This window comes from Triturus cristatus, chromosome 1_2 (genome assembly GCF_964204655.1).
Source record: "Triturus cristatus chromosome 1_2, aTriCri1.1, whole genome shotgun sequence".
In the NCBI taxonomy this organism is placed as follows: domain Eukaryota; kingdom Metazoa; phylum Chordata; class Amphibia; order Caudata; family Salamandridae; genus Triturus; species Triturus cristatus.
In genome coordinates this window covers 734222541-734238599 of record NC_140580.1, presented here as the reverse complement: position 1 = coordinate 734238599, position 16059 = coordinate 734222541, and the positions used below count along the sequence as shown (strand labels likewise).

The 16059-nt window shown below is 42.0% G+C and overlaps 1 protein-coding gene across 1 annotated transcript in view; it reads left to right on the top strand.

The window, feature by feature from the left end:
- Nucleotides 1-16059, top strand: part of LOC146867919 (protein-arginine deiminase type-2-like) — a 692226-nt gene that overhangs the window by 116987 nt on the left and 559180 nt on the right. Inside the window, exon 2 of the mRNA XM_085608647.1 lies at nt 11741-11924. Within this exon, the coding sequence (XP_085464773.1) occupies nt 11741-11924 (184 nt within the window). The remainder of the gene's footprint in view (nt 1-11740; nt 11925-16059) is intronic.

Here is a 16059-nt window from a genome sequence, read left to right as displayed (position 1 = left end):
CCACATGAATGTTAATGAGATAGGTCAATGGCTATCCCAATGAGAATCGCTAAATGTGTCTAAGACACATTAGTACATCGCATTTTGCGTCTTCCTAATTGCGAGTCACAAAAAGTCGCAATTAGGAACACCCAAAATACTTTGCTTGGACATGTGGCCCGTAGTTCTTTAACATCAGCAGTGCAAAGCTACAACTCATCAAGTCACAAACCAGGGTAAAGTAGGAATACTCCAAGGGAGGAGCAAATCCAAGAATAGGGAGAAAAGCCCTCAATTCAGGAGCAGGAATTGGAATGGACAAGAAAATCATCCAATGATAACCAAGATGCTGACTCAAAACTCACTAAATGAAGTAATGTATGAATTGCTTCCTGCTACAGATATCAAATGCTATCCGGAGGGAGACAGTACAAGTAAGAAGGGCTGACTTTCTCAGGGTTAGTGCATTCTCTGTGGTGATGCAGGATTATATTGAAGATTAAATAGGTAACATTAATTCACAAAGGACATAGCTGTTGAATTTTGAAATCGACAGAGAAATTAGAGTCTGTCCTCCTTTTTATCATATTCCAGTTATAATGCTCCTCCATCCTTGTATAGTTTCAACAAGTCTTTCATCATTGATCGTAATGTATTTGTACTTGACTGCAGCTCTGTCATAGGGTTAGTGACCCTTCTCAATCTGAAATAATGTTTTCATTTTTGAAAGGATGGTTGTTAAATATAAATAAACACAAGAACATAGTCTTGTGGCTGACCTCATCCGCAAGATTTATGATGCCTCCAAAATGGGAAAATGGAATTTACAAGCCTACAACATTCAGACTTCACTTACAGCAGCTGGGATCGTTTCAGGAGACATTCGACATGGGAAAAATAGTCCCTGCCCAAGAGACTCGAGAGGCTCCTTGGTGCATTCTCAGCTGGGGTGACTTAAGGCGACAGCTGCCTCATCCAAGACACCCTCAGGCAAGGCTTTCTTTAAGCTGCAGCGAGGAGTGATGCTAGGGTGTACGTATTTGTATAGATTTTAGTGTTCTCTATGTGTATGTTGTTTTGTGTGCATGTACGGTACAATATTCAATAAAGTGTTGAAAAGGGGGGTAAATAAGAATAACGAGTTACAACCAGATAAAAGATGTACTAAGAGGTTGCCAGGCGACAACTAGCTTCGATAAGGACAGAGAGTCTTTCATTTATTCCCAGTGGGGGTACAAAGAGTTACCCCTTCGGGTTTCTCAGGTTGGTGTAGGTTTTTAGCATAGACATTTTTTACTGTCCATTGATATATTCGTTGAGGAGTAGAAGATATATTTATTGATGGCAGTCTATTGAGGTATCAAGATATATTTATTGATGGCAGTCTATTGAGGTATCAAGATATATTTATTGATGGCAGTCTATTGAGGTATCAAGATATATTTATTGATGGCAGTCTATTGAGGTATCAAAAGTGTTTTATGATTCCCAGACCATTTTTAACAAACAGCAAAAACATACATTGCCTCAGAGGAGAGGCAAAGGGAGTAGATTGGAGCAGAGGGCACCCAACGTTTCTTGACATGTGCAGTTTATTTTTATGTTACTGTTGATCTGAGATGAAGCCTTAGTGTGCTGAGTGTATAAAGTAGTAGTCTACAAATTACCAACGCATGCTTTGAAATGTCCCTTTTTGATTGCTCCAATTGAATATTGCCCAGCCCGTAAAGCGAGTGAGAGCATGCGATCTGCTGTTATGTTGGCAAGGAAAACTCTACCCTTCTTTTACCTGTAGTAACAAAACTGAGTACCAATAACAAGGCCAATAGTACTTACACTTGGAATTAACAGTGCTGCCAAACTGCAAATATGGCAGTAACAAAAGGCAACAAAACAAGCTATTGATTATATTTCAAGAAATTTTTGGGGATGATGGACATATTTAGTTAGTTGATTCAGTCATCTTTCCCTGGTCCATGCATCACATTTTTGCACACCTGTTTTTTCTGAGAACCAGAGCTTTGGTGGCGACAGATATGGCAGAACTTTCTGATAGTAAGCATCGTAAGTGGGAAACTTTCAAGATACGTTCAAGACTGGGCATACAAGTCTGCATGTGAATCGCCAGAAGTCTGTTATATTCCCTTTAGCGAAACTAGTCGCAGACCTCTCTGCTACGGAATTCCTATGGGAGTGTGCTCACTTCCGGTACCTGGGGATACAGGTCGCACACACAGCGGATGCTAACTATGCTCTAAATATAGGGTTCGTCCTGTCTCGTCTAGAGACCTCCATCTAGTTCTGTAATCGCCTCCCCCGTCTAATATGGGTCTTGCTTCCACATTGCCTCTATTCCCTTCAGAATTCTTTTTGTTGTATCCCGCAGACTATGTTCACCGCCTTAAACAGCTTGCTGATTTCCCTGGTGTGGGCTGGAAAAAGATACCGGGTAAAACTAGAGATACTCAAACTGGATATGGAAGCAGGTGGTCTGGGTCTTCCGGATCTTCACCTTTATTATGTTGCTGGATTGTTACAATAAGCGACACAGTGGTGTGCTGAGGGGCCAAACGCTGAGAAGGCCTTGTTGGCGAGGTCCTTCCCGGACGAGCCGGAAAAGTTGCAGACTTTGGCTATGCTGCTTGACTTGGGCTCTTCTAGGGGACTGATCTCCCATATTTATAAAGCTTTGAAGGCCGAGCTGGCTGATAAACGGATCGCAGGTTCCTCAGGACTACCCGTTTATAGTCTGTCAGGTTGCAGGGGGTTTGGGAGAGAGTGGTCCCTTTAGTCCTTTGTAGGTCTCCACACGCCCGGCTTATCCCTCTCTGGTGGCTCCACGGTTTACGCCACTTACAGGATGTAATGGATATAAATGATGGTATGATAGGGGGTGCTCAATGGCTGGGGACCTTTGCCTCAATGGGGCTTTCCTTTTATTTGCAGAGGTGCAGGAGAGTTATCATGTCCCCCCTGAATAATTTTTACAGTATGCAAAGATTTTGCACACAGCACGTGAACACTGGGTGTCCTTCACGGACGACCCGGAAGAGTTGCAGACTTTGGCTTTGCTGCTTGACTCTGGCTCTTCTAGGGGACTGGTCTCCCATATTTATAAAGCTTTGAAGGCAGACTGTAGAATTGATGCATCTGGAGTCCGAGGTAGGTGGTTTGCGAATGTGCTGTTGCCCCTTACCGATCGAGACAATGGTGTTCGCATGTGCGTGAGGTAGCCAGCAACTACCTCTTCAAGCTAATGCAGTTACATTATCTGCATCGCATATACTTAATGCCTCAGAGGCTGTCTCATTTCACTGCAACGTACCCTTCGACATGTCCTAGATGCAGTCTGGAACCTGCTGTGTACCTACACATGATGCAAAGTTTCAGCTCTACTGGGCTGGGGTGTTACGTGTCCTGCGGACTGTTACATGGATTTACATTAAAGCCTCAGTTAAGCATTGTTTGCTGGGGGTTCTCCTGACCCCAAAATCCGGGTTCTAGATGTGGTATCGGTTTGCCCTCCTGGGTCTTGTTCTGGCCAAATGCCGTATTGCTATGCACTGGACGCATCCCACTCTCCCGCAGCTTGAAAAATGGAGGGCTGACCAGTGGCGTAACGAAAGTTAAGGGCCCCCCCCTGCAATAGACAAAGATGGGCCCCCGCTCCGGATTTAATCAGGGCTCTCAGGCCTGAGTACTGTGCTGAGGAAGCCCCCTGCAGCTCGGGGACCCCCACACCGTGAGGGCTGCGGGGGCCTGTGTTACGCCACTGGGGCTGACTTAATGAATGGGGCATGGCTGAGGAATGCCGTTTGCACTTGGTCTGTACAGATGAGAATGCTAAGCATGACATTATAGATTGAGGTGCTAAACTGGAGAGTTTTGTGACTGATGAGAACCTGAGGATGTGGGAGCTGATTCCTCCCAGGCCACGGGGGTTGCTTTGCTCCCCTCTACAACAGCGGTGGCCTCCTCAACCCCTTGAGTGATGCTGCACTGAGCTTTCAGGAGTTGAGTATGTATGAGAGAGGGAGGGGTGTTGGCGGTGGCACTGCACGTGACATTGGCAGTGGTCCGAGTATGAGTCTGGTGGGCCTGTGTGCGACGGAGCATATCTGTGGCTGCTCAGTGTTGCTGGGGCCATACTGGCCCAAATATCTCTCCTTCCCCCATATGGGTTGGCCGATACTTTGCCTGACGTCCTAGGTGTCCCCCTTGGTGTGTCTCCTGATGGGGTTGTTGAGTATCGTTCCCCCTCCCCTCTGTCTCGAAGCACCGGGAGCCCAGTCTTGCTGATATTTTTCCTTCTTCCCCTGATGTGAGGCTTCTGTCGACGCTCGCTCCGTCTCGTTTTTGCTGCTGCCAGAAACAAGGTTTTATTGTAATGTTTGGTTTTCTTCTAGGGTTGATTCTTTCCTATTGGGGTTGTACTGTCTGTTTTTTATGCTCCTATGTGGTTCTGCACTGTATTATGCTGTTCCTGGGCTAGTCGCCGCACCAAGCGCAGTGCGATCATCAGCTGAGCTTGGACTTGGACTGAGGGATGTTCCTTACATTGTATTACTGCTTATATTTTCCTGATGTAGCAACATACGCTGTACCTATTCTATGCAACTCTGAATAAAGAGAAGTAAAAAAAAAAAAAGACTGTACGTACGAAGATTCTTACCTACCCTGCTGCTTGAACTCCTTGGTTCGATGTCAGCCCCACTAGGGTGCCTTGAAGATTCTTCCAACTCCATTGTCTCCGACAGAAAAAACAGGACCGAGCTGGACACTAAAATCAGCACCTGCAAACATGTACAAACCAGACTTGGACTACAGGAGGCCACCGCTAGTGGGATCAAGGGAACTTTCATGGTTTTATCATTCGACTCTGAAAGGTGGCCCCTATCCTGAAACTGGGGAAATGCCAGAGCGGTGGAATTGTCAGTCAGCCCCTGCAAACTCAGGGGCATATTATCAAGAAACAGCGTTAAAATTATCGCTGCTTTAGCGGCAGGAAACTGCCGCTAAAGCGGCGATAATGGGCTTGATAATATGCCGCAGAGAATTCCAATAGAAGCCCATGATGACACCAGAACATGGGCTTCTATGGGAATTCTCAAGGGCATATTATCAAGCCCATTATCGCCGCTTTAGAGGCAGTTTCCTGCCGCCAAAGCAGCGATAATTTTAACGTTGTTTAATATGACCCCAAATTACCTATTATATTTAAATATAGACACCGGTTTAGTGCAGGCAGACTCCGGAAACCGTATGTGTCGTTATTTCGACACACTGCCATCTGATAATGGCCACTAAATTCTCAAGGCTGAAAAAACATAGCAGTATTTTACGAGAGAGCATGCTCTCGGCATTCCGAGCAAGTTTCGCCGCTTGAGACCGCTGGTATCGGATGTTCAACTCACACATTTCAGTCGGGTTCATTTCAGAACAGTCTGAGGTGAAAGATGAAACTTCAAAATTCATTCCCAGCCGAGATCATTGAATGAGATAGTTGCAAGATGCTATTCACTGAGTAATTCCCCCATGCTTCCCTCCGGGAAACATCATAGCAGGAAAAGTGCTTCCTCACATTACGCAATGCTAAGTTCTTCACAAGAGACTGCTGAGCAGGGGATAAGGCTCATGCATCGCGGGGCAGTACATTCACTAGACTAAGGGCCTTAGTTAGTGGTCCGCGAATGCAGGACATTGAATAAAAAAAGTGGTGAATGTCTCATCCGCCTTTTTTAGAGTGCATTGATGCCAATGTCACTATAATACAGAAGATGGGACAGCCACCACTTTTTGGTGCATGTCCAGCTCCTCCAAAGTAATTGGAAAAATGTAGTAGCATTGACAAGTCCTACATAGTCTCCCACCTTAAGTTTGCTTACTCAGTAGTATTGATGCTGTAAGTTTATACCAAGTATTTTTCTAATGTATGTATTTGTTTCCCCACAAATTCTTTTTTTTAAATTGTACCTTTGTTTTTTGTTTTTTTAGTGAATGCATGTTTAAAACTGGAGTCCTTCTTCAAATAAATGAGTAGTTTGGCCCTGCATTAAGCATTTTTACAACCTTGTGTTGGACTCCCGCTACAGTCACGCCATCCTTCTGGAAATGTGACTTACAGAAATGAACTCAGTATTCCAGAAATCTTCTGAAGAACAGTGTGTACAGCCGTAAGGGAGTCTCCCTTTCTCATATGGCTGCAGCTAGTAAGGTACGCCTAAAAACAAACAACGCATAGGAAAGAATGAAATAGATGCCTATTGGAAATGATTATTGGACCAGAATATGACTACTACTCTTTGAAATTCCAAATAGCTAGAGACACAGTTTCACTTCGTATTCGATATAAAAGTGTCACGAAAGCAAAAACCCAAATCAAAAACAGTCTAGTATATCAAACATTGCAGAGGACAATGACCTACATTCGAAGTCAGCTGGACAATGTAAACTATCTTCCCCGGATTGCCATCCTTAGACCGCAGTAAAAAAATTGGGAACTCTTCCAATGTACTTTTTCCCCGGGCATACTCAAGCCATAAAAAATCATTCCGTGGTGGTGATGAAATCGGTCCCCACTGCGGATATACCAAACAGTTGCACCAACTCACCTCTTACGTGATGTTTTTAGTTCAACGAGGTAAGCTTTGTCTTACGCTGGCACACACCATCAGAACACAGGAAAGTGAGGTAAGTAGATTTATTCCAGACACAACTCCTGAACAGCCATCCCTCAGCCAGTCAGGGGTTAACTGCCAACCTCGGAACACTAACTCAACATCATCTTCATAGAACATTGAATGGACACAGCATTCCAGGCAATTTACATAGTCACTGTGGAACTTTCTTTTCGTATAAAAGAAAGACTTCAAAACTCTAAATCTTCGGTTTTTTCCCTTTCCCAAACTTTCATAAACAGTTTCACTCCCTTCTTTATTTTCTGTCCCATTAACCTCACTTCTTTAAAGAGGCCAACAGGAGAAAGGAAGGAAAATCTGAATTAATCTCAGCCATCGTTGAGTGCTTGTCGCCCTCTTCCAGTCCATCGTTTTTCACACACTATGCCACTGTAAAAGCGGACCATTCCTATGCAAATCAGTCTACATCCTCCTCACTTAGGAATAGTCCAGACAAACTGCCAGGCCAGGTCCCCTTCACACAAAATACTATCAACTACTGTCTGTGTCGGCTTGCTTGTGCCTCGTCAGTGAGGTGCAGCTTGAGTTCTGTGGTACAGTAACCACAGGACCCAGATCTGAACATAAGCATCGCACTTGAACCGTGTACTCCATCAAACAACAAGGTGATGGAAGGAAAGCTTGGACTAATCTCAGCCACTGGCAATTGTTCAAACTGTATTTCATCCAGTCCATCAGTTTTCACCCTCTAGGCCCCTTGAAACATACGCAAATTAATCGTGGTCCTGCTCCAGTAGGAGCAGACCATCTTAAACTACCATGCCAGGGGTTCAGAAGCACCCCAGACTAGTTTCGGCCTACGTATGCCTCCTAAAACTACATTTCACTGATTATGTTGCTTTATTTTTTAATGAACTTTGATTCAGATACTTTTGAAATGTTTTAATGTTTTAATACATTTTGCATCCAATTGTTATGGGGCAAGTACAATTAATAAGAACTTACAAACTTGCATCCAATGTTCCTTTTACAGTTGCCCTGGGGTTTTGTGTTGACACGTTGGTTGCAACTGATTCTGTACAAAGGTTCCTCTCCTGACATAATTAATATGCAAAATAATAAATTACAGTAGCATTAAGATCCACGGTCCTGGAGGGAGAGAAAGGGGAACGTTAATCCACAGTACTATTGCTACCTTGAAAAATGGTCCACTTTTTCAGTTGCGAGGGCAGGATGGGGGGGACAAGGTGGTGATTGGTCCAGGTTCATAAGAAAATGTCCAGAACCAACCGGCCAGTTGAAAGTTTCTCAGGCAAGCAACATTCATTCTCTCTCTCTCTCTCTCTCTCTCTCTCTCTCTCTGTCTCTCTCTAAGACATTCTGTAATCTTCATTGACAGTACCGTAAACGCCCTCAGTTTGTGGCTCAGCAGCAGACTGGTACCACCAGACCGGGGCAAATGCTAAAGCAAAAGCGGGGACAGATGATTTCATTAAACTGTATTTTTAGATGACCCACTAGTACTAGTTAATTTGATCCCCTCCACAAATACATTAACACTACATGATTGAGCCCATCCAAATCTAAATCTGAGTTGGATGTGGACGAACCAATGTGGTTATGTGTATTTTATTTAGATGGTTTGACGTGTTTTGGAAATCATTGTTACAGTAATACCCCTGCGTGTTGTCTATCCAAAAATCAGGAAGGTAAAGCTGTTTCTCTCTCTCTCACTCCTTTTTCTTTGGAAGGTCTATCCTTTACTCGAAGCACATCTTGCTTGGGCTGTTCAGCAGAGTTCAACTCCTGTATAGGGCAAAATACCAGATGCCCAGTGCAAACAACTGGAGGGGCGCTACAAAAAAGGGTTTAGGCTAGATTGGAATATATATAGCACAACATACACCCTAAGTAGGATATTGTGGCACAGCACCAATAAATTCAAGACATTTGGATTTTGGATCTGAATAACAAATCGGGAATATCATTATACCTTAATATCATAGCCAAAATGTTGAGGACGAAGATATCAATAGGTAAGGATGTATATATTTTCTATACCTAATTCCATATATATTTACTTTGACAATATATATATCTTTAAAGTACGTAGATGTTGAGAAAGACTAGTAATTCTGTGCTGCCCTATATACACTAACCTTTTAATATTTTTGTCTTCATTATTTTGGCTACAACAATAAGGTATAACTTGTGTCCACCACAAGTAATATAGCCACTATCCTATTAGGACCTCTTGACAATTTCAATAATTTAAACCTGAGGTCAATCCCTATTAGCAGGCAGGTTTAAATGAATGAAAATGTGTTTATTATTTAGAAGTACCAAAACAGCTAGAAAGTAGAAAACACAACAGACTAACATTCCCATTCCAATTTTAAAAGAGTGATAATGTAATAAGCAAAATGCCACTAAAAGAACAAAACTCCTGTAAGGGGAACCAGTGAAATTAATTTTTAAATGGTTTCTTAAAAATATAATCAAAATGCGCTAATGGTAGTCATGTCAGAGTAGACCTGGGCCTAGGCGCGATTAGAGGATGGCTGCGATAGAGCACGGGTTGGATACCCAGTGGATTGGGGCAGTAGGGCCGGGAAGTAGGAAGTTAAAAAAGTGTCTTAGTCCCAGTATGCAAAGGGACTTTGTCAGTTTTCTGAGCAAATACTCTTCTCCATGTGGGACAAACCTGATATTCCATTTGTTTGCCAGCCAAACACTTTTCGTGATCAGTCCCCTTGAAGCTCTGGAGCTAATGTTTTGAACTTCTTTAGGTACTCAAACATCCATAGGAGTACAGTTCCAAAGCCCCCAGGACCACAGAAGGGGCAGTTAAAGACTCCCAGATTTCAGGCAGAGGGCAGCAGCAAAGGTCAGTCCAGTTGCCACTGGTCAACTGGAATTCTTTACAGGGATGTTCTCTTCAGCTTAGTTTTGTTCATGGAGCCACCCAGGGGTTTAGCCTTATAATCCCTAGAGATCTTTCTGTACTTTGATTTCAAGTGGAAGGGGATCCATTCTCCTCATGTCCTTCTCACAGGTCACAGGTGCCAAGTGGTACTAGAGTGCAACAATTGTCCCATGGGACCCTTTTACTCAATACTCCTCATGCGACTCAGAGATATATGACATAATTCAATTAATCATCTTCTATTGAAAAAAACAACTGAGTATATGACACTTTTCGCTTTTTCCCTTAATATGATTCATAGGAACTCATGTAATATATACAGTGTAATGATAGAACAGATGATGCAGGGCTCAAATAATGAACATATATGTACAAAACATATACAAAGATACTGTACAATTGCAGCAGGATCAGTATGCCTGGTATCCTTTTGCAAGTCCAACAATGCTCCGAAGAAGGCTGGGGGAGGCCCAGCTTTTTAACATCCACGGACTTGTGCATGGAGGGTATCCTAAAGTACTCCTAGTTCCTTTCTGACCAATGGAGTAAATGCTGCTAGGCCCTGCCCTATCTACTTTTGCAGTAGTTCCTGTTTGCTTTCCTGCAAACATGCCCAAAATGCAATTTGTCTGGGCAAGTCCTAGATGGCAAAGGTCTTCGGCCACACTGAACTTGGGCGCTGTGGCTGGGAGTGTGAGCCTACTCCCATATCTAACACTAAATCAAGTTTGAAACAGGCACTGTACTGACGAAAAAACCCAGAGACAGAATTGTGGTACCACAAATGCAGGGTTCAAAAGCAACCAGACACGAGATACAGAATTGTTCTGGCACTATGCTTGCTACCTTTGAAAGGCGCAAAACATGTACACCTGCTACAGACAGACCTGTCATGCAGGATTTTACTCTGTTTGGTCACCCATAGGGACAAGATCCCCACCCTGCATGCTCTATAGAGCTCAGGAGAGTCAGCTCTGCCCATTCAGGTAAGCCTATTGTGTCTTCCTGTAAGGAAACTCTTCCAGGGCTGAGCACAGTCTGGGAGTTGGTAAAAGCTGATGCTAAGTAGCCTTCTAAGAGTTCATGTAGGTAAAGAATAACTTTCTAAAAGTTACCTTTCGTTACTAATTATTAAAAAACCTGAGTTCACACCATTAAATTGGATTTGAATAACTATTAAAAACAGTGACTTCATTATTTGTCTATCTGATTCCATTCCTGAGATACAGTATTAGTATTTTAATCCGTACAGTACATAGGACAACTAAGCCTGATTCAGTGAAAATTGCTTTTTAAGACCTTGTTGCTGTAACAATATGGTAACCTTAATTTTCTAAATATTTCACTTTTAAATATCATGCACTCTACATTTTGGGCAACAAGACCTTTATAGGGATGACTTACTCATATTTAAAAGGGCCAAAAAGAGATATTTTAACAGATCACACTGCAAGGTTTAGACTGCAGCAGTCAGGCTACAATGGTAGAACTAAAGCCGTGCCTTCCTTTGTCCCACTAGTGAGTTTATATTTTTGGGAATGATTAACTGTACATGTATTATGGTGACACAGTTTGGGCATATTGCTGAACAAGAATTTGCTACTTAAAAATAATTAAATGTAAATGGATACGGGGGTTTAAACATTTAATTTTTATTATTTATTTTTGTTTAGTACCCAAATGCTAATTTTTAAAGACATGTTTTACACCAACTTATGAAAAAGTAAGGTTTTGGACTGAATTTGCGAATGACTTCTTAACAAGTTATTATACGAGCCAACAAAAGAAATAGGTCTCTGTAGCAAACAATAACCAGACAATCACCCGCTTTTATAAATTTTCATTTCTAAGTTGCAAAATACATTCTTGCTTGACAAACATTTCAGAAGAAGTGGAGCCTGTTTTATACAAGGTATCATCGTCTGCAAGAGCGTGGCTTCCTCAGTTTTGTTATCTTGACTCATGTATAGTTTTCTAAGATTTACACTCAATTTTATGGGAAAGAGTGAAACATAAATTCCCATTCTGTCCATGTATTGAGTCCCTAACCTACGATTTTAATGTAATGAGCCATCTAAACCACCTGACCTAATTAGCGTTAATAGGACATTGACAAAGCATGCAGTACAAGTAATTCGAATAACTATGTAACAGCTCTTCACACCTTGCCCACGGCAATATCTATTTATTTTTTTAGGGCTGCTCCGACAGAGTCACAGTGGTTCAGCATGCGGCACAGCCAGAACATCAACGCTGAAATCTGTAACAGCGATGCCTTGAAGATGAGAGTCATCAACGGTGAGAAGCTATGGTCCTTGGAAAGTGGAACGGTGATGGAGCTTAGTATGAACACCCCCAGCACAGATGCAAATGATGGCAAGGTAAGCAGAAAGGCTGCTACAGAGGGCAAGTAGGCTATGTTAACAACACAGCTGACAAAGTAGCACAGCAGCAATGCAGAGGCTGGTGCAAGGTATATCTACCATACCCACCAAGGTACACTTATAAAATATATCTATGACAAAATCTAATGGTGAAGAGATCATTTGTAAATGATCAGATTAGTTTATTCGGGAGTTTGAAAATATCCTTTACACAAACAAAACAATTCACGCCTATATATATATATATATATATATATATATATTACTGTTTAAATTGGCACTCGCTTTTCTTTGCCTGATGTGATTATATTAACTCTTCACACTACGGAACAATAGCAATAAAATATATTTTTCAGCTGTACCTAAAACTTGGTGACATAGATCGGCAAAAATAAACAAGGTGGGCAGTATAAATTGCAACATGGTGGGGGAAGGGCAGAAAAGAGGACATTTTCTGAACAATCTAACAGCACTGGTACATATTTCACTTTATAGCAAGATCGTAGTAAGAACTATGGAGCCTTACTTTGTTTCTTTAATGCTTGCACTAGGATTTGACGAACAGCATGCTTGATTTTGGGAGTTGCCAAGACAAGAAGAAACGTGATTGTGGGTCTGCTTCGCAATACCCTTGCTAGCTAATATGAGTCCTGCCCTCAATCCTTTGTAAAATTTACAAAGGTGCATAAAGTGCATAGAGGTTGCCAAAGAAATTCCATCATAGGGGCAATAACCACTTTTTGTTTGGAACAGTAAAATTGTTAATCCTTAAATAGTGAAGTCAAATGAAATTTATGAGGAGATTTCTTATATGAGGATTGTCAATAAAAATAAAATGTTGTATTTTGTTTAATGAATTTAGGAGACAGATACCTGTGTATTGTGTATTTTACTTTCCTCTTTCATTTGTTAATGGACCTCTAAATCATGCCTTTTCAATTCTTTACATTGTTCAGTGAGCACGGCAGAGGCCCCTCCGCCCTGAGTGCGTGTGCTAAGTATTCCATCCCTGAAATTCGGCTTGGCAGTCTAGGGCCAAGATGTGTCTAAGAATGCCATGGTTTAATTTGGGGTTTTAGGTAGTCCATATGGGCACATTTATACTGCCACCGAAGAAGTGGGACCAGTCAGTTTCACCTTTCAGGAGAGGGATCACAGGCTTCTCATGTGCAGTGACACTGGGGACAGATCAAGGAAGCCCAAGAGTTGTCCTCATGATTTTTTTCTATACCAGCCAGAGGTATATCTATTATATGTAGCTCCTTATACCTGCTCCTTATTCAGCCAGGTTCTTCGCATTAAACATATTAGTTTTAGATCTAACAGGAAGTGTCCCATCTCTCTGCCAATCAATATGGGTCAGCCCTCCCATTTCCTGAGGCAATTTGAGTTTAACTTAGTATTATGATTATGGCAGGTTAAACTATCATTGAAAGTGATCAAGAAATAGGGGAATGTATCCACCCTACCTAAACGGGATAAATTGGACTATAGTCTGCTTCATTTCTTTACCAGACCTTAAGAATTCCTATATTATTGGAAGCAATCAACACTCTGTAAATCAAGCATAGTGCAGGACATTAGCACTACATAATGTTGTTAGAGCAATACAAATGTGCCCTTTTTCCCATTTCTCAACTGGCTATTCCTATGGGTATGAGGTTTTCTGTGAGCGAGTTAGCTTATAAGTTAAAAATTGTGTGCCAGGGTGTAGCTCTGCCTGACCACTCTACTATCCACAAAAACACAGCAGTTTCAATCTTGAGACCATACCTGACAGTAGCACTAGTCTTATTATGTGGATTCATTACTACTTCAAGCACTAGAGGCTCTAGTCCTGTTTCAACCTAAACGTGGCTCAAGGCTGGATGCTGTATCTGGGCAGGGTTCCATAAGACTGGATATCTTCATTGTGCAGCCCAACCAGATCATTTTTCCAGGTGGCAGAAAGCGCAGGGTGGGATGAACCAGGATAGCTTGTCCACAGAGGATGCCCAGTCCCTGGAAAAGACTCAGCACTTGGTCCCAGGCTTACCAAAGTAAAAAAAGTTAGTAGGCCCCAAAAAATGTCTGTTTGCTAAATAAAATCTATTCCTGGTCTATCTTACAGACCCCAAATTCACAGGGCAGATATCTAGGCACCAGGTGTGTCTCTCTGTAGCTAGCAATGTTTCAAGGTCCAACCCCCGGGCATGAGGGGATCTTCAGAGCAGGGAGCCCTTCTGCCTTTTGTGTCCCTGTAGTACCAGTAGGAGATCAACCACATTGCCCCTGGGGTAGAGTTACACTCAGAAGTTCTTGGGTCTTCTTTTCCCCTGCTCCCAAACAGAGTCTTCTTTCTTCTCAATGTTCTTCCCAAGTCTATAAATGTACTCAGGAGGTGGTGGAAAGGTTCCAGTTTTATCAAATGTACATTCCAGTGTTTTTAGAACTCCCTACACACAACTTTGTTGTTTTTCCCACAGAAAGTACACCTAGTTTTTCAGCACTTACTTTCTCAGCATACTTCAAACCTTACCAGTCTCTCACCCAACATGCACATAGCTGTAGTCAGTGCCTAATTTGTAAAAGCAATAAGTTCCAGGGCTCTCGTCAGGGGGCCCTGCAGCTCACACCACACATTGCCCCACCATGCTGCCAATGATAGTAACAATACAACTGTTAACCCTCACACTTTTACAAGTGTGACAATCAGGACTATTCCAAGCCCCTAAAGCTATAAGAATGGTTTGTGTGGCAGGTAGGAGTAATTTTTATTGTATATGTGAATCAATAATTAACTGTTGTTGTGGTTATCTCTAAATTAGTCAGACAGTGCCACCTCGTGGCATACTGTCACAAGCGCTTTTGTTGACAATTAAGTGCTGAGCACCAGAAACCACTGGCTCAAATTAAGCACTGGTGCTAGTCAATCTGCAGGAGCCCTGTCTTATCTTTCAGTCACTCCCATTTGGAAATGACATTTTCTTCACTCTCCCAGTGCTGAAACTGGTTTTCCCTCCTGCTCCTAGATGGCTTTGGGCAACAATGGTTTCAGTTCCTGAGACCTCCATTTGAGATAACCCCTCAAAAATGAATAGCTGTTAAGGTTGCCCTTTGACTTGCCATTTCTTCTTGTCCCTCTCATAGATGACGAATCCCAGCTAAGTGGTTACTGTTGACACAACTTTAGCCATCCTGCTCTGAGAGGGAGCTGTTTTCACCGCCAGAAAGTCAATCATTAACATCTAGTCTGGGATGTGCTTTCTAATATTTGGAGAAGACCTAGTTGGCAAACTGTTTCCAAAACAAGCTGGATTTCAGCTAGATCAAAGTACAGTTTTTAAAAGTTGTTTTTCCACTAAGGTTCTTTACTTTCAACATTGAATTAGATTTGTGAAAACAAGAGGAAAATAACTTTGAATAAAATTGCAAGCATTTTCCCAGACAAAGGTACAAAAATAGCCTTTTTGTAATTTTGACTTCTCATGGAAAATGCATTTTTACCTAGAGAGTGACAAACTGCTTTCTGTAATTATTCTCCATGTGGACATACATTTGCTTAGCATTTAGCACGTACCACTTTTATATATTAAAATTTCATATAATTTAAACACCCAGCCATCTGGATTACAGGACATGGTTAGGGGTGAATAGCTAGTATGCACAAGTAGGTTTTCTTCCATGGCAAGTACTTGTTTTTGTGTAACTGTTATAGTTCTAGAACTGCACTCTAGCAAGAGCATAATGGTACCATCTGTAGCTAAACACTTTAGTCATATAAGTTGGTGTTGTAAATAAACAGAGCAGTCCACATGACTTTAAAGTTCGATGCCATTGGTACGTTACCTTTAAGAACTTACCAATGGCCTTTCTGGAAAGCTAAATATGGAAATTGGCTGTAACCAATATATGTTCTATAGCAAAAAATATATGTAATGACCTTGTTTAGCAGTGCTATATGTCACAGAGTCTAAAGGCCAGCCAACCCAAACAAGAAAATGTTGGGGGACTAATAAAAAAAGATGTTCTTTCTTACAAGGGGCCACAAAGCTCTCTAAATGAGTGAAATCCATGATCTATAAACACACTTAATGCACCAAGTCAGAAAAATAAGGTGGAGGGGGTCACTTAGGTGTCCTTTGCTCTCTAA